Source organism: Doryrhamphus excisus, linkage group LG3 (genome assembly GCF_037039965.1).
Source record: "Doryrhamphus excisus strain RoL-2023G ecotype Guam linkage group LG3, RoL_Dexc_Guam_v1.1, whole genome shotgun sequence".
In the NCBI taxonomy this organism is placed as follows: domain Eukaryota; kingdom Metazoa; phylum Chordata; class Actinopteri; order Syngnathiformes; family Syngnathidae; genus Doryrhamphus; species Doryrhamphus excisus.
Window position 1 is genome coordinate 6,839,844 of NC_136359.1, and position 22,971 is coordinate 6,862,814.

General features: G+C 42.3%; 4 protein-coding genes across 4 annotated transcripts in view; 2 read left to right on the plus strand and 2 right to left on the minus strand.

The window, feature by feature from the left end:
- The first annotated feature begins 473 nt into the window (after window positions 1-473).
- ctsla (cathepsin La) lies at window positions 474-3,668 on the plus strand. The gene is made up of 8 exons (XM_058071909.2): window positions 474-618; window positions 1,517-1,648; window positions 1,726-1,848; window positions 1,969-2,121; window positions 2,568-2,792; window positions 2,864-3,032; window positions 3,109-3,226; window positions 3,298-3,668. Exons 2-8 carry the CDS (start codon window positions 1,526-1,528, stop codon window positions 3,395-3,397), a joined length of 1,011 nt encoding a protein of 336 aa, XP_057927892.2. The 5' UTR covers window positions 474-618; window positions 1,517-1,525; the 3' UTR covers window positions 3,398-3,668.
- A 21-nt stretch (window positions 3,669-3,689) lies between these two features.
- On the minus strand, window positions 3,690-12,840 carry fbp2 (fructose-1,6-bisphosphatase 2). Its single transcript, XM_058071908.2, has 7 exons — window positions 12,612-12,840; window positions 11,330-11,492; window positions 11,148-11,240; window positions 9,682-9,822; window positions 8,692-8,829; window positions 5,264-5,383; window positions 3,690-4,555 (listed from the first exon to the last, which is right to left on the minus strand). The coding sequence occupies exons 1-7, from the start codon at window positions 12,782-12,784 to the stop codon at window positions 4,370-4,372; spliced, it is 1,014 nt and encodes a 337-aa protein (XP_057927891.2). The 5' UTR covers window positions 12,785-12,840; the 3' UTR covers window positions 3,690-4,369.
- A 483-nt stretch (window positions 12,841-13,323) lies between these two features.
- On the minus strand, window positions 13,324-18,653 carry fbp1a (fructose-1,6-bisphosphatase 1a). Its single transcript, XM_058071903.2, has 7 exons — window positions 18,412-18,653; window positions 16,424-16,586; window positions 16,267-16,359; window positions 16,061-16,201; window positions 14,017-14,154; window positions 13,812-13,931; window positions 13,324-13,681 (listed from the first exon to the last, which is right to left on the minus strand). The coding sequence occupies exons 1-7, from the start codon at window positions 18,579-18,581 to the stop codon at window positions 13,493-13,495; spliced, it is 1,014 nt and encodes a 337-aa protein (XP_057927886.2). The 5' UTR covers window positions 18,582-18,653; the 3' UTR covers window positions 13,324-13,492.
- Window positions 18,654-19,766: 1,113 nt separating this feature from the next.
- kank1a (KN motif and ankyrin repeat domains 1a) overlaps window positions 19,767-22,971 on the plus strand; it is a 33,146-nt gene continuing 29,941 nt past the window's right edge. The window contains exon 1 of the mRNA XM_058071859.2: window positions 19,767-20,144. The gene's annotated coding sequence lies outside the window, so the exon portion shown is untranslated. The remainder of the gene's footprint in view (window positions 20,145-22,971) is intronic.

Consider the following 22,971-nt stretch of genomic DNA (forward strand, 5'->3'; position numbering starts at 1 on the left):
TTTAATGATTTTTTGTTTACTATTTTATTAGTTCATTTTTAATGTATTTTTTTTTTATGAGAAATGTTATATTTGCAGTAAACAAAAAAACATTACTGTTGTCTGTAAGATTTTTTTTTCTATTTTTTTTCTTTTTATTGTATTCCATTTTATAAAAGTGGTTGGATGTGCATGTCGACAATGTGGACCGTCGTCATGGTAACATGCATGACCTTTCATAAGTAGGTGCTGTAAGTTATTATGGGATGTTTGTCAAAAGTAGGTTTTATTGGGTGAAAGTGAGGCCCTGCTTTGACATTAACACTTACTTCACTTAATTCCTCACCCAAACCAGTTTAAGACATTTAACTTGGGAAAACAACAAAAAGACTTTAAGAAAGGTGTCTACAAAAACAAGGTGTTGTTTTCTCTAGCCCCATTCCAGGGAAGCATCACGTGAATCCATGATGACGTCACACAAAAGGCGGGTCTAGTGGGTGAAAAAACCGGAAACGGACCAATCAGACAGCCCGGTGGGAGGGAGTTAACTGCCATTCAAGCCCTTATAAACTTTGTGTGTCCTCGTCGAAGGAGATTATTTTATTTTTTTTCTTCGCCGTCCAGCACGAAGAGCTTCCAGTAAGTATGACACTCCATTATTTGTATTTATGAAGCAGTTTGAATCCATCCATTTACAAATATATCGATGTTTACTGTCGCCATTAAACGCACATTAATAAGGGAGAAAGACGGCTTACGTTGAGAAAAACGTGGATTTTATCAAATATCCTTTCATAATGTATTTATGTTACACAAATACGTTAACGGGTGTGTTAATTTGATCGATTTCTGCATTGTGGTTTGTTCGGCTGTCTTTGTTATCGTCTCCCTGTCGGGCTAAGAAAAAAAACAAACAGGCATTGCTAGTTTCAGTTACTGCAGTCTCGTTGACGTTAGAAATGGTGAGAAAGTTGGTGGATGGAATGAAACTCTTTTCGTTTTCCTCTTCCCTATTCCTTATTCCTTGTGCCGTTTCCAGTTTCGATGGTCTTTATGGCCTTGTCTGTTTGGCAAGCCTCCCTCCGCCGCAGATCCCGTGACTCGGCAGCCACAAAAAAGGAAAACATCCCGTTTCCGGTTTCCCAAACGTTCCAGATCCCGTTTCTTTTATTCCGTTTCAATCCAATTGTCCTCGCTAGCAGTGTGGACACGAACTGTAATCATATTATAAATAAAGTACGTTATTTGATGATTATTACACGATGTTTTTATGAATGCTTCGTCATGACTGTATTGGACGTTAGGCTCACGTGATACGGAAGCGCCATAGTCATGAATATTATAATGTACAATTAAATTTTTTTTATATTGAAAGAAGTGCAGCCTACAGTTAATTATTTTTTTAATGTCAACAACACGATGTACAAATTCAACTAAAATGGTAAAATGCAGCAAAAAGGCCCAATAATGTCAACGTAAATATACACATTTAGCATACATTCATTCTATAACGCCTTGTTCTGTTCCCCATTTGCAGACCCCCACAATGCTGCCCCTCATCCTGTTGGCCGTGGGACTGAGTGCGGTCGCCTCAGTGCCCACTCTGGACCCACAGCTGGACGATCACTGGGACCTGTGGAAGAGCTGGCACTCCAAGAAATACCACGAGGTCGGCAGTTGTGGCCGTCTGTTCATATGCTGCCCGAGAGGCCTCTTATTGATTGTCCTACTTCCATCTGCTTGTAGAAAGAGGAGGGCTGGAGGAGGGTGGTGTGGGAGAAGAACCTGAAGAAGATCGAGGTGCACAACCTGGAGCACTCCATGGGCAAACACTCGTACCGCATGGGCATGAACCACTTTGGGGACATGGTACGTTCCGCGTTTATACAAACATAAAATAATATGGTATAATTCAAATGTTTTTGACCGGTGGTAAATAGACAAAAGGAAAAATAAACTAACAAACCCGCTCTCCGTCCTCCCGTGCAGACCCACGAGGAGTTCCGGCAGATCATGAACGGCTACAAGCAGAAAAGCCAGAGAAGGTTCCAGGGCTTGCTCTTCATGGAGCCCAACTTCCTGGAGGCCCCACGCTCGGTGGACTGGCGGGATCACGGCTACGTCACCCCCGTCAAGGACCAGGTAGCTAATAGGCTTGTAGCTTCAATTACAGCAAGGCTGGATGATGATAAACCCACGGGAAGCCAGCGTCGCTACGCTGTAGCGTGCTCCGGTGACTGTTCTTGGCGTGAAAGATAAGATGGCCTCTTGTTTATCTGCGTTCTACACCCCTCCACCCCCCCTCCCACCATGTTTGCCCGTAAGCTGAAACTAGAGCACACACACGGGGTCAAAGTGCTAATGTACAACAAACTGTGAGATCAATCAACTGGCATGCAAGTGTAAAAATAAGTTGTACAACCAGCATCTTTGAGTGCATTTGGAGTGCATGAGAAAGTGTAAACCTGCCTCCTGTAGGCCATGCAGCCGGTGGCTGTAGAAGTCTGGACCGTGCAGACAATTATGCCGCACTCATGCTAGAGGAATTCTGTGTTGTCTAAGTAATGTTTTTTGGGTCCCCCTTCCAGGGTCAGTGCGGCTCCTGCTGGGCCTTCAGCACCACGGGCGCCCTGGAGGGTCAGCACTTCCGCAAGTCAGGCAAGCTGGTGTCGCTGAGCGAGCAGAACCTGGTGGACTGCTCCCGGCCGGAGGGCAACGAGGGCTGCAATGGTGGCCTGATGGACCAGGCCTTCCAGTACATCAAGGACAACAACGGGCTGGACTCTGAGAAGTCCTACCCCTACGTGGGAACTGTAAGTTTCAGCACGCGAACGGCGGTGTAGAATGGTCACGCCACTCGCTAATGTCGCTCGCGTCGTTGCAGGATGACCAGCCGTGCCACTACGACCCCTCGTACAACTCCGCCAACGACACCGGCTTTGTGGACATCCCTAGCGGCAAGGAGCACGCGCTGATGAAGGCCGTGGCCTCCGTGGGACCCGTCTCCGTGGCCATCGATGCTGGACACGAGTCCTTCCAGTTCTACCAATCAGGTCTGCTTTCTTTGCTGAAACAGCCATTGGTGACGATGTCGGCGGTCGCTAACCCCATGACTCCACCCCTTTTTAGGCATCTACTACGAGAAGGAGTGCAGCAGCGAGGAGCTGGACCACGGCGTCCTTGTGGTGGGCTACGGTTTTGAGGGCGAAGACGTGGACGGCAGCAAGTACTGGATCGTCAAGAACAGGTGAGCACTCACACTAAATGTTAACGTCTCCGTCGTGTGGCGTGGAGCTAACCTCCCTTGGCCTCCTGCAGCTGGAGCGAGAAGTGGGGCAACAACGGCTACATCTACATGGCCAAAGACCGCAAGAACCACTGCGGCATCGCCACAGCAGCCAGTTACCCTCTAGTGTGACCTCGCCACCCTCTAGTGTGTGTTTTGTTTTGTTTTTTAATGGAAAATTCAAAACGTGTGGAGCAACGCATCAACAGGAACAGGAAGACACTGTTTTTAGGGAAATGATGCTCTGGTTTTATGCCACTTTATATTGAAGACATTTTAGTTTTTGTCTTTTATTCTTTGTAAATATGCTGCTCAGTGTGTAGGGGAACAAGTTTTTGTTCTTGTAATTATGTTTTTTTTTATTTTGCTTGTAATGTTGACAATTAAAGGTGTGAAACACTCATCTCTTGTTTTGGATGTTTGCTTTTAATTTTGAAATAACTTTAAGAAAAGTTTTATAATCATGGAGGTTATTGATCGTGTTGCTTTATGAATTTAACATTCTTAAGAGTCTTAGCTTTCCCTTAAAAACCCTGCCCCCAAAGGAGACTGATTAAAACACTATTTCAGTACAAAGTATATTTAAAAAAAAAAAACGACATATCCCAATTTAAGGTCAGAAATCACCATTGTTAAATATTCCAAGCGCACCTCAATGCGTCAAAACAAGCTACGTGACAATTGTCGCTTCTCGAATTGGTCAGAAGTGTGCGCAAAAATGTAAACAGGAAGAGGAGTAGTCGTAGATAAGACAGCAAAATACGTAGCGCTTGAGTGGTACCTCTTAATGAAACGGACAAGATAGCAAGCTAAAGTACACTTAAAGAGGCATTCACACGATGACAAGATGAATGAAGACATGAAAGCCACCTACATGCAAACTGATGACGCGTTCGGTAAGTCACAGTTTACGTATTTTTAATCACTGGAGTTGCGTATGGTTAGCGTGAAAGCACCCTCGCTAACTGACTTCCTCTTTCTGGAGAACTGCAGCAGAAGGCATATGAAATGTAGTTTTTACTGCATTGTCATTGTCACTACTTGCTGTGTGAATAAAGTTGCCAGAAAATGAATTGGGCAAAATGTCATTCCAAGAGTGCAGCGTTACTGGTACTTCCTGACGAAGGACAAGTACTCGTTGACGTCGTCCGGGGAGCCAACCACGAAGGGCACCCGCTGATGGAGGGCCTGCGGCCGCACATCCAGTACCCTCTGCGTGCCCGTGGTGGCGAGGCCTCCCGCCTGCTCCACCAGGAATGCGATGGGGTTGCACTCGTACAGCAGCCGCAGCTAGCCAGGAGAGAGACGAGAGGAGAACATACTGTAGGGTTTCAAGTCACATCGCCAACTAGTGGCCTGGCATGCGTACTGCAGCGTGTTTTTACACGCCTTTTGAGAGTGACAGTGGATCCAAACTGTCATTTTAGAGGCTGAAAAGTGCAAACGTTTGAAAGTAGGTCGCAATTTCTGATTGTGTGATGACTGTCTTTAAGTTCCCCAGTTTCACTTCTTCTTCTGGTCACGCCTTTTCCTGTATGCGGGCCGTGATGTGTCACTGCCGATCCTCTAAAATGTAATCCGTGGTAATCAAAAATAAGCATCAGAAATAAGCATTAGCATTTATTAGCGCTGTCACGGGACACTCAACACCAGAGGAGACGGTTGTCTACCGGGCCGAGAGAGGATTTGAACATTACTTTTAAGTACACTGAAAAAATATGACAGTACTGTACAGTGCAATCATTTAAATATGACAACGTTGCAGTCTTCTGCACTTTGTGTGTATGCTAACGACCCCGCCTCCACCCGCCGAGACAAAGAGACTGTATCACTGTGCAGAGGGCTCACTTTGTTTATGGATCAAATGCGCTGAGGTGCTTTATCGAGTTTATCGAGTTCATTTTTCTGAACAAGAAATTGTGTCCCATTTTAGTCTCGAGATCTCGTGACACAGCGAGCATTAATGCTAGGCTAACAGCAGCAAAAGGGCCTTCTTACCTTTCCTTCCGGGTTCTTCTCATTGGCCGGGTACATGAAGATACCGCCGTAGGTGATGGTGCGGTGGACGTCGGACACCATGGAGCCCACATAGCGGGCGCCATACGGGGAGCTGCCATCCTGCAGGAAGTCACAAGATATTACAAAACATGGCAACATTGTGTGTGAATGGTTGTTTGTCTATACTATGTGCCCTGTGATTGGCTGGCCACCAGTCCAGGGTGGACCCCGCCTCTCGCCCCAAGACAGCTGGGATAGGCTCCAGCACCCTGGCGACCCTTGAGAGGATAAACTGTAGAAAATTAATGAATGAATGAAAGTAATATCCTCTGAAATAATACATATGATGATACACATAGTACAAATATATCATGAAAAACAAAAAAAAATTATGGTGCACAAAAATTTAAATGTGTATTATTAATATAACAAAATGAAAAATTGTAATTGGGAATTGTGGAATTGTGGGGGGAAAGAGTTGTGAATTTACGTTGAAAAAAAGTCATAATTTATGAGAATAAAGTCGGAAATTTATGAGAAAAAAGTCTGAAATTTGGGAGGAAAAAAACCTTTTCTGTAATAAATTAATAATTCACAAGGAAAAATGTGTCAATTCATAAAATAAGAAGTTGAACTTTTTTTTTTTTAGAAAAAAGTGAATCTACAAGAAAAGAGTCATAAATGTACAAGAAAAAAGTCATCTTTTTTTCAAATTTTTTCCTGTAAAGTCACAACTTTTTTTCTCGACTTTATTTTCAAAATCGAATAGTTTTTTTTCCTCTGTGTGACCTTGATAATCTGTTGTACTAGATCGCCTCAGATGGGTCGGGTAGGCATCTTCGTCCATGCCTGCTATGGACAACAATGAGGTGTCGTGATAAGAGCTCATTAGAATGCATTTGGAAGCATTTGTGAGGCAAATTGGCTTCATTGACTTGACATCAAAACCAGAAGCTGCTCGTGTTAAGGCTGCAAAGCTGCTGAGGAAAAAAAAACATTTCCAACAACACACTGGTCAAAGGTCGCCATCAGGAGCTGGTAAACAACCCCCACCCTCGGGAAAAGAACTCCAAAACTTTATTTGTTTGTATTTTCTGGGTTGTGAAGAGACGGTGAAAGAAGGCTGCATGGTTATTCTTCTCGTAGAAATGTCCAATGTCTAAATAATACTTATAATTATAATAATAAGAACTGCGTGTCAAGGTGACGTAGTCATGTGCTCGCTGAGTCACGTCGCAGGCGTCATACGGGAAGGCTGAACATGTGCTAGAGTTCCTGAAACACACGCATTGTGCAACACATCCAAGGGGAAAAAAGCAAACGCATTCATGCAGAGAAACAAAGGGAAGAAGGAAAGAAGGAAAGAGAAATGCTCTCGCAAGCATTTTATGACTTTATGACTTTGGATTCTTTATCCTGCTCTTGTTGCTAAGCAGACTTTAACAGACGGTGACAAAATAACAACATATTTCATCAAATATGGAAGAATGTATAAATGAACAATATTTTCAAAACATACATTTTTTGTCATACATTTATGGCTTTATTCTCGTAAATGTACAACTTTATTGTTGTGATAGCCAAGTTTTTCTTGTAAATTACGACTTTATTGGCATGTTTATATTTTTTCTCGTAAATTTACAACCATTCTCATAAATGTACAACCTAATTCTTTCAATATTACGACTTTATTCTCGTAATGTCCCAAGTTTTTTCTCATGAATTTACGACTTAATTCTCGAAAATGTTCAACTTTATTTTCGTAATATCCCAAGTTTTTTTCTCATAAATTGACAACTTAATTATCAAAAATTTTCAACTTTGTTTTCGTAATATACCAAGTTTTTTCTCACATTTTCTATGCTGCTTATCCTGACTAGGGTCACACTTAATATCATTTGGTCATTTGCCAAATAGTCAAATGTATTTTTGCAAAGCGAGTATGTTGGTGAATTGCATTGAATTTGCTAGTCCATTTTGGTGTGCGCCCCTAAATGTTCCGCTCCCACAAATTGAAGTAAGGAGCCGCTGTGCTCTCAGTTGGAAATATACTGTTCTATGCATTAGAAATATACTGCACTATGCATTAGAAATATACTGTTCTATGCATTAGAAATATACTGTTCTATGCATTAGAAATATACTGTTCTATGCATTAGAAATATACTGTTCTATGCATTAGAAATATACTGCACTATGCATTAGAAATATACTGTTCTATGCATTAGAAATATACTGTTCTATGCATTAGAAATATACTGTTCTATGCATTAGAAATATACTGCTCTATGCATTAGAAATATACTGTTCTATGCATTAGAAATATACTGTTCTATGCATTAGAAATATACTGCACTATGCATTAGAAATATACTGTTCTATGCATTAGAAATATACTGTTCTATGCATTAGAAATATACTGTTCTATGCATTAGAAATATACTGTTCTATGCATTAGAAATATACTGCACTATGCATTAGAAATATACTGTTCTATGCATTAGAAATATACTGTTCTATGCATTAGAAATATACTGTTCTATGCATTAGAAATATACTGCTCTATGCATTAGAAATATACTGTTCTATGCATTAGAAATATACTGTTCTATGCATTAGAAATATACTGCACTATGCATTAGAAATATACTGTTCTATGCATTAGAAATATACTGTTCTATGCATTAGAAATATACTGTTCTATGCATTAGAAATATACTGCTCTATGCATTAGAAATATACTGTTCTATGCATTAGAAATATACTGTTCTATGCATTAGAAATATACTGCTCTATGCATTAGAAATATACTGTTCTATGCATTAGAAATATACTGTTCTATGCATTAGAAATATACTGTTCTATGCATTAGAAATATACTGTTCTATGCATTAGAAATATACTGTTCTATGCATTAGAAATATACTGTTCTATGCATTAGAAATATACTGCTCTATGCATTCCGCCATCCCTGCTCTGCATTGAAAGGCAGTTTAATGTGTCGTTCGAACCCACTTAGGCATGATGCTGAAAATATGCTACCAAAGCGTCTCACTGACAGTATTTCATCAGGCTGATCATGTGACCGGGTCACATGCTGCATCATGCACGGCCAAGCCAACGGTGACGACGCGTCACGCACGGCCAAGCGTGCTGCCGAGCGGACGGCCAAGAGTGCTGAGTGTGCTGTCTGAGGAAGAGGATGTTTCTTTGGCAGCGGACCCATCGTCCAGTGGAACTCGACACTCCCTCCCACCCCCCCGGCCCGACTGTCTGCCAGTCAGTCACATGTTTGAGTAGTGTAAACGTCTGGTAAAGGTTGTCTTATTGCAGTGCTTGCTATTATTTGGCCCACATATTTTTTTGGCCCCCAGATTTGGGTCCTCCCCCACCCGGCCCTAAGATGGCGTCCGGACAGGTGTGCTCACCTCAGGGTGCTTCTTGTGCCGGATGTAGTCGTTGACGGAGGCGTGGAAGTACTTGGCGTAGCCTTCGTTCACACTGTAGATCTTTCCTCTGGGTTTGATCCTGACGTTCCTCTCGGTCAGGATGAACTCTCCGATGGCCTGGGGGAGAAGCATTGTTCAAATGTTTTAGCGTATCCGCTAAAGCTAGCAAGCTCAGGTGCCGGTTTTTTATTCACTCCTGTATCGTATCCAACATCTTCATCTACCTCTGCATGCGCTTTAAAATGTTGCTTGATTCTTGATTTGGCCAGATCTTGGCCAGATCTTGGCCCCTGATCGTGACCCTGATCTTGGCCTCTGATCGTGGCCCCTGATCTTGGCCCTGATCTTGGCCCCTGATCTTGGCCCCTGATCTTGGCCCCTGATCTTGGCCCCTAATCTTGGCCTCTGATCTTGGCCCCCGATCTTGGCCCCCGATCTTGGCCTCTGATCGTGGCCCCTGATCATGGCCCCTGATTGCGGCCCTGATCGTGGCCCTGATTTTGGCCTCTGATCTTGGCCTCTGATCGTGGCCCCTGATCTTGGCCCCTGATCTTGGCCCCCGATCTTGGCCCCCAATCTTGGCCCCTGATCTTGGCCCCTGATCGTAGCATGTGATCTTGGCCCCTGAACTTGGCCCCTGATCGTGGCCCTTGATCGTGGCCCGTGATCCATCCCTTCCTTCTGGTTGTTTTCCCAGACTGGTTGGTGGCCGTGTCTCCAAGGGTAACTCTCTCCATCATACCATCATTCAAACAAGGTGATAATCTGCCATCTCCGCTGAAGCGATATGGAGCGTTACGCTTGAATCCAGCAGGGTTATTAACTCCGCTATTCCAACATTGGTTCTGTTGCAGCAATTTGGAGAAGATTTTCTTTTCCACTTTCTCATGCACTCCAAACCATTACCAGTATGAGTGTACAATTCAACCCTAAAATTGCAACAAGAAGGCATCTTGATTCTGGACTCACCGGGTCCAGCATGAAGAAGTTGAGGCCGTCCCCGGTGCTGAGGGCCACTAGGGAGGCGCTGCCATAGAGGGCGTAGCCGGCACACACAATGTTGTCACCCGGCTGCAGGGCGTCCTCGTCCGTGGGCTCGCCCTCTGACACCTAAGAGCGCCAACAACAACTCTTAACTCTTTCATATTATTGGCCGTATTCCAACTTTTGACATCTTTCTGTTCTTTCTTGGGCTCCAAAAGGAGGAATGCATGTTTCCCTGAATATTTGCCCGACAAGCAAGGCCACTAAAAGTTCTAACCCACCTCAGTAATTGTTTCCAGAAGAGTTGCAAACCATTACGGGACAAGGCTGCATTTTACTAGCGATACAAGGGCTACCCCTAGTGGCTCTAAGGCGCTACTACATGTTAACCTTCTGTTTTAACGATGAGACCTGCTTTTTCTTTTTCTTTTTGCATATATGCAAGGATCTCCCATGTTTTACAACTCTTTCTACGACAGTCATGAACTGAATCTAATTAAAAAGCATCAGGTTTACTTCCGTTGAATGACAGGAGTCGACCATCAAATACATCCTCTGACTGCGGTGCTTCACTGTTTTTAGGAATGGAGTGGAAAAAACATCCTCTTTAAGGAGCATTGCTGTTTTTAAGCATCTGCTAAAAAAATGCCAATCAAAGATCCTCTGTAACACTACACTCTGCGGCAAAAATGCAAATTAACCATCCTCTATGTGACGGGGGCGCTGCTGTTTTTAAGAACCACCGGCAAAAACGCCCATCAAAGATCCCCTACGTTACCGCATATTCTCCTGGTTTTAGGAATCTGCTGCAGAAATGCTGGTCGTAGATCCTCTATGTGACAGGATCGCTCTGCTGTTTTTAAGGAACACCAGCAAAAGCACCACTCAAAGATCCTCTACGTCAGGGGTCTCAAACACGTGGCCCGCGGGCCAAATGTGGCCCGCAGGACACTAGTTTGAGGCCCCCGCCTTGATATGAAAGTTTAATGTTAGTGCGGCCCGCGCAAGTTTGATATGGATGCTGTATGGTATCATGTACCCAGAAATAATTATTACGTTTGATTAATGTTCATGTTAAAGGTTAAATAACTGTTAATAGTTATCCTCCCTATCCGTGTGGAAGTGGTAAGTTTTTGGCTATTTAAGTTTAAAGGAAATAACTTGAAGGCTACCGTTTAGGTCGCTAGCTCTCTCTGTTTTTAATAAATGCGTAGTTTTTTGTTTTGGAAAACCTGATGCGGCCCAGCCTTGCCCAGACCCTAGCTCCAGTGGCCCCCAGGTAAATTGAGTTTGAGACCCCTGCTCTACGTGACAGGATCACTCTGCTGTTTTTAAGGAACACCAGCAAAACACCACTCGGAGATCCTTCATATCATTCGAGGACCAGATTTGGCCCACGGGCCACAAGTTGAGTATCCCTGCCACAGCCGATGTGTATGTGTAGCACTGACCCGCTTGTAGATAGCAAATATGGTTCCAATGGAGGCCAAACAGTCGATGTTGCTGGATCCATCCAGGGGGTCAAAGCACACCACGTACTTTCCCTGGAAGACAGCGGAATAATCATCATGTCTTGTAATGGCGGTCGGTGTACGCACACACCCACGATGTGCTGATGGCGGCGTCCTCTCACCCGCTTGTCTTTAGGCGTGATGATCAGCTCCTTGTTCTCCTCAGAGACCATGCAGCAGGTGCCGTAGGAGGCCCGCAGCATGTTGACCACCAGGTCGTTGGACAGCACGTCCAGCTTCTTCACGTCGTCCCCCGTCACGTTGACGCAGCCCGCCATGCCCTGTCTGCGGCGAGGGAGCCATCGTGTTGGGATGCAATACAATATATCCATAATCAGGAATATTGATATACACTAAATACAATATATCCATAATCAGGAATATTGATATACACTAAATACAATACATCCATAATTGGGAATGTTGATATACACCAAATACAATACATCCATAATTGGGAATGTTGATATACACTAAATACAATATATCCATAATCGGGAATATTGATATACACTAAATCAAATATATCCATAATCGGGAATATTGATATACACTAAATCAAATATATCCATAATCTGGAATATTGATATACACTAAATAAAGTATATCCATAATCGGGAATATTGATATACACTAAATCAAATATATCCATAATCGGGAATATTGATATACACTAAATCAAATATATCCATAATCTGGAATATTGATATACACTAAATAAAGTATATCCATAATCGGGAATATTGATATACACTAAATCAAATATATCCATAATCGGGAAAATGGGGTGTTGCTATTTTAGGTTTAAAAAATCTAATTTCAAATCTAATTTGTTTTAATTAGTTACAAGTAATAAGTAAAGTATAAGTAAGTAAGTAATAAGTAAGTATAAGTAAAATACAAACATTAATGAATAATCAATACATAAAAAAATAATTCATATACATACATGGATTTTTTTAAATTCATTATTATTCATAATTTAATTTTTTTAATTCTAATGTAACGTCAATCTATATAGTATTTTTTTAACTGGCTGTCTTCTCATGTCTTCTTGTGTCTTCTTGTGTCTTCTTGTGTCTTCTTGTGTCTTCTTGTGTCTTCTCGTGTCTTCTCGTGTCTTCTCGTGTCTTCTCGTGTATTCTCGTGTCTTCTCGTGTCTTCTCGTGTCTCCTCATGTCATGTTTGAACAATCTGACACGTGACGTAGGTGAACGTGAAGTTTAAATTTTGTGAATGGCTTCCAGATTGCGATGTTGACAGTATCAGAGGGTCATGATTCTAAACACAATACAATCTTACCCCCCCCCCACTGAATAAGAAGGGGGAGGGGGGAATCACCTGATCTCTGAGCATAATGTCCTCCTGCTGAACTCTGACCTTTGCGTGGGCTCCGGTACTCACAAGTGGGCCAGGCCGGCCTTGCGCACGGCGGAGGAGATGGCTTTGATGGCGGTCAGCATGGCGTTGATGAGCTGGGTCAGCTCGCCGGTGGCCCCCTTCGCCTGGCGACCCGTCTCCATGACGAAACGGGTCAAGGTCCACACATCGGTGTGGAAGGCAGACTGGTCCGTCATGGCGGAGGTTGGCCTTGGGTTAGGGTGCTGGCTCGGTGGAGGGAAGAAGGGAAGTGCGTGTGGCTTCTATTTGTGGGGGGGCTGTGCACACGTGTGTCTTGGTGTCAGGTGTCAGCCGATGGGGCTTACATGAACAAACCCACCCAGCACAACAGGAAGTTTGCCTCTTGGAGCGGTCCATGGCTAGACCTGCAGCAACAAGAGGCTGGCATATGCTCGCCAGGCCACTAGTGGGCGATGTCGCCTTTTTAAAAGAATCCCTACCGTTTGATGGCGCTTCTGTAGAGGAAACAGACAGCAGTCGCCATGAATCCAGCAGAGGGCGCTGTCTCACTCAATTCACTGTTCTCTGTGTGTTCAGTGGTTACCGCTTTTACAACATTGCTTCTGTTGCTGCGGTGTTGTGTTCCTTTCCACTTTCTCATGTACTCCAAATTATTCCTAAAGCCCCAACTACTCAGTACAGTACAGCACAGCAATATTAACATAAACGGTGATGCTTTGCGACGGCAAAAGGACGACACAGAACACAACGTACGTCAACCTGTGAGATTTATTGCGTTTTTGACTTCGGGTCGTGTGGGGGACGTCTTCATGTTTCCAGTGCATCACGGTGGGACATATTTTCTTCATAAAGTCCTTCAGAGAGCAACAGGAGTGTCGCAATCAAATACTTTTGGAGTTGGAAAGCTCTCCCGCGCCGACTTCTCACTTAGCGTGCTTGCGGCAGATAGCCACGTAATCCGCCACGTCGTCCGAGGAGCCCATGGCCACAGGGGCCCGCTGGTGGATGCTGTACGGCTGGATGTCCAGGATGTTCTCGAAGCCCGTGGAGGCGGCGCCCCCTGCCTGCTCGATGATGAAGGCCATGGGGTTTCCCTCGTAGAGCAGACGCAGCTGTGAGGAAGAGGAAGTCGGTGCTTGGAATGTGACGTCACACCGCCATGTCGAGGACATTTGCCCGAAGCAATGGAAGATGTTGCAACCAAGATCTTCGATTTCTAACCCTTCATCGTGAGAACCTCACCTTCCCCTGGGGGCTCTTGGCATTGCCAGGGTATAAAAAGATTCCGCCGTACATCAGCGTCCGATGGACGTCGGCCACCATGGAGCCGATGTAGCGGGCGCCGTAGGGCTCGCTGCCGTCCTAAAGTCCAAAGTTGTTTTTATTCACTCAAGAATTTCAACAGTGTGCTTCCTGCTTCTTTCGTCAGCAAGTATGTCAACATTACCTGAGGGAACTTCTTCTTCTGCAAATACTCGGTGACGGCCGGCTCAAAGTATTTGGCATAGCCTTCATTCAGGCTGTAGATCTGGCCTCGCTTTTTCATCTTCACGTCGCGGTCCACCAGGATGAATTCTCCGATGGCCTGATGAGCACAAAGATGTGACTACATTGGTCTCCAACTGGTTTCACACTGGTTTTTAAGGACATTCTGACTTTTGTCAAGGATGTCCAAGATACAAATATGATCTCCATCCAAATCACGTTTGTTCATGTTATAGAACAAAAATCATCATAATCACATTCTTTGTGATACACCAAATTTTACCCCAACGATTCATTACTATGAGCAAATTTGATCCAAATCCGTTTCCAACTTATTGAGTTATGTCCATATCTGGAAAAAATTTTCCAGATATGTATCCACACCAAATTTGGTCTAAATCTGTTCATGACTATTGGAGATAGTCATGAACAGATCTGGTTCTACAACAAACTCGATCCAAAACGGTTCACAGCTGTTTCAGTTACTGTATGTTCATATCAGAAAAATTATCCAGATCTGTATCCACACCAAATTTGATCCAAATGTGTTGGCGATGTTATCAAAATCATGTAGATCTAGTTCTACAGCAGATTTGATCCAAATTCACAATGGTTTGACTTGTGTGCATATCAGGGAAAATGATCCATATCTGTATCCAAACCAAATTTGGCCTAAATCGCTTCATGATCATTGGAGATAGTCATGAACAGATTCTAGAACAAACTCGATCCAAAACGGTTCACAGCTGTTTCAGTTACTGTATGTTCATATCAGAAAAAGGATCCAGATCTGTATCCACACCAAATTAATCAAAATATGTTCACAAGTTATGAAGTTATTAACAAAATCATCTCAATCATGGTTCTACACCAGATTTGATTCAAATCTGTTCACAGCTTTTTGAGTTATGGCCATATAAAAAAAGTTCCTAACTATTGAAGGTATAGCACAAGTATCTAGGTCTAGTTTTACACCAGATTTGATTCAAATCTGTTCACAGCTTTTTGAGTTATGGCCATATAAAAAAAAGTTCCTAACTATTGGAGGTATAGCACAATTATCTAGGTCTAGTTTTACACCAGATTTGATCAAAATCTGTTCACTTTTTTCCCCAACTGGAAAACAATCCACACCCAATTTCACCCAAAGCAGGCTCATTATCAAAATCATCTGAAGTAGATCGGGTTCTACACCAGATTTGATCCCAAACCCTTCACAACAGTTTCACTTATGTCCATGGTGTAAAAATGATCTGCAACCACAACAGATTTAATCTGAATTTGTAGATAATAATTTGATGTATATCCACATTACAAAAGGATCTGGATCGACACCAGATTTAGTCATCTTGCAACTACTGAGTATGCAACAAATACCCATTCCATATTACAGATGATGGATGTGGAACAACACAAGGATCGTTATCAAAAGTGAAATTATTCTCAGGTTATACAAACAATTTTAGATGTTGCAAAAACAGATTTACAAGTGGATCTGGATCCACATCAGAATCGATCCAAATCTGTGTTGTGTCCATGTTGTAAAAAGGATCTGAATCCACACCAAATCAGTTCAGAGTTATGTCAGTCATGAATAAATATTATGTAATCCAGATCTGGATCAGAATCAGACCTTTTCGTCAAAAGTGACAAGATTGTATTGTTTTACACCAAATTTCAAATCAAAACCAAATCTTTTGGAAACGATTTGAGTTGTTGCAGATCAGAAACAGGTCCGCTAGCAGATCTGGATCCACACCTAATGTAATGACCTATGTGAGTATAGAAAATGGATCTACTGTAGAGCTCCATCCACAGTGAATTTCCTCAAAATGTATTTGGATTTGCGTGTCATTATTGTCGTTATTGTCATTTGCGTGCTGCACCAATGATGTGAATGTGTGTGCACACTATATATGAAATGGATTCGGAATTCTTTGCTTGAAATGACACGGCCTTTTCTGTACCTAATGTTGTGGCCAGTTGGCGACCACAAGTGTACTGACCGGGTCCAGCATGAAGCAGTTGACCCCCTGGCCGGTGGAGAGCACCATCATGGTGGCGCTCCCGTAGAGGGCGTAGCCCGCCGCCACCAGGTTTCGACCGGGCTGCAGGGCATCCTTCTCGCACGGCTCGTCGTCCGTGGCCTGGAAGACAAAGATGGTGGACATGACTTTTCACCTTTTAGGACGTTGGGGAAAGATTGCCGTACCTTCCTGTAGATGGCGAAAATGGTTCCGATGGAGACCAGACAGTCAATGTTGGAGGAACCATCCAGAGGGTCGAAACACACAATGTACTTGCCCTAAAAAGGAGGGGCACTGGGGGTCAGGTCCAGGAAGTGAATACAGCAAAAGATGTTTTTTTACCCTGGTCTCAGGATCCACAATGATGGCTTTGTCGTTCTCCTCCGACACCAGCACGCAGGAAGTGAAAGACGCCTTGATCATGTTGATGACCAGGTCGTTGGACAGGATGTCCAACTTCTTCACCTGGTCGCCCGTCACGTTGGTACTGCCCGCGATACCGTAGCTGGCGTGGGCGGCGATGACAAATACAGATAAGGATGCAGGTACACGATGCAAGCGTTAGCAAAACTTGACTTTTGATTGACGCGGCTATCTGATATGTTTACTAGCCGCCAGGAAGTGCCTTTGAATACTGTCCAAATATCTTCATTTAGTCTTTATTCTCCCCGACTGTTGTGACTTCATCTATAAAATAAAGTCTACTTTCTCGGGATGTCCGATAATTGTCAATTATCAATACCAATAAATATCAGCATGAAAATGATATCAGTTCATATCGGTATTGGATTTTTTTTCCCGATCATGAAAACACATAAAACATACAAGACATAGTACGTGTTCATTCCACCACAGGAGAAACGTCACGTTGCAGTATCGGTAGCGGCTGATATTGGTATCGGAAATTGAGAGTTGGACAATATCGCCATATCTGTTTTTGGCAAAAAAGAATATCGGAAAAAATATCGGACATCCCGACATTATATCTTTGTTGACTTTATCTGACTTCATCTGCCTTTTATGTAATTTATGTTATAGTAGAGCTTTTTTCTCATAATACAAGTTTACGCTTGTGTGATCTTGGCATTTTTTCACGTGCCGACTTTCATTTTCATCATATTACAACATATTAGTCCCGCCCAAGCCTTTTAGATTAACTTATTTTTTTAAATCTTTTTAGTAATCTTAGAGTTTTTCTCTCATAATACATTACGACTTTATTATCCTCAGAGGCGTCACTATAGGTTCTGAGGAGGGGGGGGGTTAGCCCTCTGGAGATGCACAGGATATGAATGAATGTAGTAGACATTCAAAAAAATAAAAAACAAATAAGGAACAAGAACCGGGATATAACTTTCCCACTTTTGGACAGATTTAGTAGAGATACTCAATTGTTTTAGGCCACCATTACATTTACACAAGTACACAATCTACACTGCAAATGCAGTCCATTATTATTTTTTATTATTTATTTATTATTTATTATCATTATTATATTATTAATTAGCCATTAGCCTATTAGCCTCTTACTATCATCATTATTGTTCTTCTGATTATTAGTACTAGTAGTAGTAGGCTAGTATTAGCCTGCTTATTGGCTTGCTTATTTGCCTGGTTTTGCCCTATTATATCAATTTTGTCAGAGATAAAAAAAAAATCAATAAAAAATATAAAATTATTTGGGGGGGCTTAAGAACATTTTAAGGAGGCCTTACTATATGATTGTTTTTTTTGTAAAAAAATAAATAAATAAAAAATCTATAAAAAATATCAAATTATTTAGGGGGACTTAGGAACATTTTAGGGGGCCTTCAACCCCCCTAAAATAGGCCTAATGATGACACTGATTATTCTAATTCTATTCTCTTCACAGCTTTGGCTTTGTACTACAATTTTTTAGCCATAATACATAAAACATTACAACATTTTTTCATGTTGCGATTTATTGCCTCATCATATGCCAGCTTACTTCTTGCATAATTCTATATTATCTGAATCTTAACTACTGTCAACTTTTTTCTCCATTTTAGTCTATACACTCCAACTTTTTGTCTTAGTATTCGCAAGGTTTCAACTTGACTGTCCTAACTTTCTGGGACAGTTTTAGTAACAATAACGTGTAACTCTGCAATAAGAGATTCTATTAATGAGGAGCCTGGTGGCTGGGCTGGAGGGGCGTGGCCTTTCAGGTATGCGCTTCCTGATTGGTGCGCTAAACCAGACTCTCCTGCTTGGTCTGTGCCAACGTGGATGTTCGGGATGGGAATAGTCAAACTTCTTGAAAAAACGACTTTAAAACCCCTTGGCCCCCCAACCGCCCCGGTACTTACAGGTGGGCGATGCCGGCTTTGCGGACCGCGCTGGAGATGGCTTTGACGGCCGTGCACAGCGCATTGAGCAGCCGGCTCAGTTCTCCGGTTCCTTTGGCCTTCCTGCCCTCCTCCATGACGAAGCGGGTCACGGTGATCACGTTGGTGTCGAAGGCCCCTTGCTCGGACATGGTGTCGGCGGTCTCGGGTTCGATCTCCAAGGAGGAAGTGCTGCGGGATTTAAATAATGAGCCGAGACGCGGAACTCGGCCGAGGGAGTGAAGGCAGCCAAGAGCCAATCCAGAAGCGCCGGGGAGGAGAAGGTGTGGCCCCGCGGCCGACGCGAGCACACGCCGGCTCCACTTTTGGAGCAACTTTTCTCCATAGAGCGATAAAGCTAAGAGTGTGACCATGACAAAAGGCGTCTGAATTGACTCTTTTCACAAGACTCTCTTGTGCAATAAACAAACTTGATAACGATGCTGTGCTTTTGGCCCGTCCAACTGTTAAACACGCTGACAATGCTCTTAGAGAAGAGTGCAGAATGATTCGGTCCAGTTGCATACCATTGAATAAGTTTCCGATGATATTAGTTTAAAAATAGTAGTGCTAGCAGAAGCGTTTACCTACTTTGCTACTTTACAAGACTTGTACACAGTACATAGTACATACTAATATGCACTCACAATAATAAACATACACTCCATTGATAACTGTATTGTGATGTGTGTATCAAGTAGTATCTAAAATGTTATATGTATCACCATGAAAGGCCAAAACAACATTTATAGATATTTAATCATTTGATAACAACAGCTACTTCCTGTCACAGTCTAAAAACTACAAATGGACTACAAAATTAGGTGCAATTGCAACAAACAACCACAAGATGGAAACAGCGGGCATTTAAACAACGCTTCGATTTAAACGAAGACCACAAAGTAAATTAATTTTCCCCGTGGTTAAAAGTGTGAATGTTGTTCTGAGAGGCAGCAGTACTTATCTTCATTGTTCATTTGTTCAAAAACAGAAAATGAAAGAAAACAGTACATGTTATATTAATGCGCCTATACTTCAAATTGGGTCGAAGCAATGGAACTACATTGTGTGGCGGAGGAGAAACCCAATTAATCATCGAAGGCCAATTGGGCGGAAGTTGAAGTTTATCCTGTTGAAGTTTAGCTCATTTAAACCCCACTGCCTTGTAAGGTTGGATAGTTATCAAAATGCTTCACGTTACCTGTTGTTAAATGTATCTTAAACTGTTGGTGCTCAATTTAAGTTAATTAATTTAAGTTAGTCAAAAGTTGACACTAGTTTAGCTACTCCTAGCAAGGACTCCCATTGAAGACGCCTGTTTCTTGCTGTACTTACTTTCATTAATATACTATCAGAAAGATAAAAGTGGTTAGATGATAGAATTTGAGTAAAAGCGTTCATTTTAACAACAGGTATGCTACACCTATGCTGCTATGTATGACCTCTGGGATAGCATAGGGGCGGGCCAAGCTCGCTAATCGTTCGACATCCATTGCGCATGTGCGACGCTCCACAAGTTGTAGCTCAGGCGGACTAGTACAAAGAGGAGTTCTATTGCTTGACCAAAACCCGACCTGCCTGGGCTTTTTGGACCTCGAAAGTGGATTAAGAACACCCCTTGCTGGATCCCGCAGTCAAAGCCACTTCGCCGACCGGAGCGTGAGGAGGATTCACCGATTTTCATTCAAGTCCCACACGCAGGCACCTTGCGCCGGGTAAGCTTTGCACCATCTCCCGACGAACGTCCGTTAATTTAGGTACATTGAAGTTATTGTTTTTCTTTTTAACAAAAGAATAATTATCGCAGTTGTTGTCAGGTCGGGTTCTTTGCCCCCCCCCCCCCACCCCCCTGCAGCGAGCAGACGAGACAATCCCATGAAGTGGTGCCGGATTACTCATTTAAAGTCATTATGGTGTTGCGTTTACGTGCTTTCCGTGACACCTGTCGGCCATGCGTGTTCTGCGGGTTGAACTTTGAGCTGCATTCAAATCAGGTCAGCATGGAAGGTGCTGTCAAAGTGTGGTGTGTTGTATTATGACAGAATGACAAATGTGTTTTATTTCAAAAGTGTGTGTGTGTGGGGTGGGGGGTGTAATGAATAATCAATGTACACACTTCAATAATTTTTTTACATTTAAATCAGCAAACAACTCCACCAAATGAAATGTAAATGTGTCCACTGGTGTGGTTCCACAATGTGGTGTGTGGTGGAACATTAATGATACAATTAAGCAGTTTTACTCCACATTACCTTTGAACCAAAAGGTGATTTTAGTGAAAGCAAAAGTCAACTCAAATGATGATAGCAGATTCTGGAAAATATGTTCTTGCTGCTTCTGGTAATCTTAATGTGCTGAATCCTAAATTTGTTGGACTGGCATCTTGGATTAAAGTTGAAATGAACTATCCAGAACGTTCCACGGTGATGTTGTTAGACGTTGTTCCCATCCAAAGACTGCCCCGAGTCTAATTTGTTGGGTGAACGTAATAAAATTATGGAAAGAATTTCCACCCAATTACAATTTTGTTGAACCAACTAATTGCAAATATGTTGAGTGAACATGTCTGTTAAGTATTGGTGTCACCATTACAATGTTTAAATTCAACTTAATTTGGATGGGTTGTTTTAACATATTTACTAGAGTAGAAGCTGACTTATTTTCCTTTAAACTGAGACACAACTTTTTAAAAGGAAAATAAACTCTTAAAAAGACCACAAAACAGACTTGATTTGTAAAATGACTGTATTCTTCAAAACAGGCAAACAAAGACAGACAAAAAAGCATATCTTGACTTGATTGCCACTAAATGTATGAACTTAAAGTACTCTGTCATGAACCTGAGACTGGCTGATGACACGCCCTCTTTACAGTAACTCTTTGGTTTGATGAAGCTGAAGAACCAGTCCCTTGGAGGTGGATGGCAGATGGAGGTGAACTTGAACAGAAGACCCTTTTAGTTTGTGACACAGGACATCTTCATAGGATCAAGTTCCTGGAATAATTTGAGACAAGAGTGAGAGGGACAGGTCAGCTGCTTAGTTTAGTGACTAACAATCAAAGCAACACATGTCAATGGTTAATAAAAAGCTGAAATAATACATAATCATGCGTTTTTTATTAGTTATGAATTTTTCTTCACAGTTGACATATTTCTCAAATAAAAAATAATGCTGTTCTGTAAAAAATTAAATATAAATGTTAAATTACAGTACTTGAAAAATGAGCTTTACTGCTTTGAAAAATATTTCATATTTGTTGCAATAATTGGGATTATACAAATGACTGCCTCAAGAAACACCGCCATAAAATATTTGGAACACACCATTCATACACCCACACAAATTAACATTAATATTTGATTACACATTTTTGGGGATGAAAAAACCTTACAAGGAGTTGGGATTGTCTTCATTCTGTAAAATATGAATGTATAATCTGGCTTGCTGCTCTATCAAGAAACTTGTGATTTATGTGAAATAATGTCAATAAGTACGTCCATAAACTACTATTTTATCATACACCTGCACATACAATTGGGAGGACAAAATGATCATCTCCGTGAACGTGCACTTCAGCCTAACATGACCACTTTAGCTTCAGCCATTTTTAACCTTATCTGTAATTGACAAGTTAATTTTTACAGGCATGTGAACAGCACATTGTCTTACAATAGCTCATTTTCCCACCTACCAATAAACTTACTTTAGCTCGTCTAGTATGTGTTGTCTATGTGGTGTTTAACATTAATTAATTCATTCATTTTCTACCGCTTTTCCTCACGATTAACAATGGGCCGCAATTTAGTTTTAGCTAAAAGGTAACAACGAAAAAACTAGCAGTCATAATTATCTAAATTACATAAAACAACGAAAGAAAGATCACAGAATGAAAAGGGAAAATGAACTTACCAGTTGAGATCTTTCTCCACCAGGGATGGTTTAACTTTTGATGGATGCAAGAAGATTGTCGTGAGGCAGTATAGGCTAGCTCCCCAACTCTCTGCTATGGCGCCTCTCCACCGGAAGCTACCTCAGCTGATGAATAGGGCCTGCCACGTGTTACTGCTACCTTCTGCTCTGGAGAGGTATTGCAAATGGGATTCCAATCTGAACCCATTAGGTTGTGCTGACATAAAGCGATCAAGTAGTTTTATGGATTTTTCTTCATGTTAAAACTACATGATTGAAAAATGTCTAATCACTAAACATGAATAAATATAGCAGAAACTACAAGTTACATCTTTGTTGATAAAGCAGACACCCATGTTGCTTTTTTTGAGTGTAGGTGACCATGAGGTCTGACAGAAACCGTCTTGGTGGGAACCACTGATTTTGGAAGGTTAAATTGGGAGTAAGTGGAGCTGCCTTTGGCCGGTTCTGGAATCCAAACCCTACTATTGTCTTCTTTTAACGCTTGGACACGCCACTACCTATTTTCCTTTCACTTTAAGCTTTAAGTAGGCGGTTGAAAAGTTCACTAAAAGCCGTGCTGGGGGGACTTGAGGGTTTTAGGACCAGAGTCGTGGGGCCGGTGGTCCCT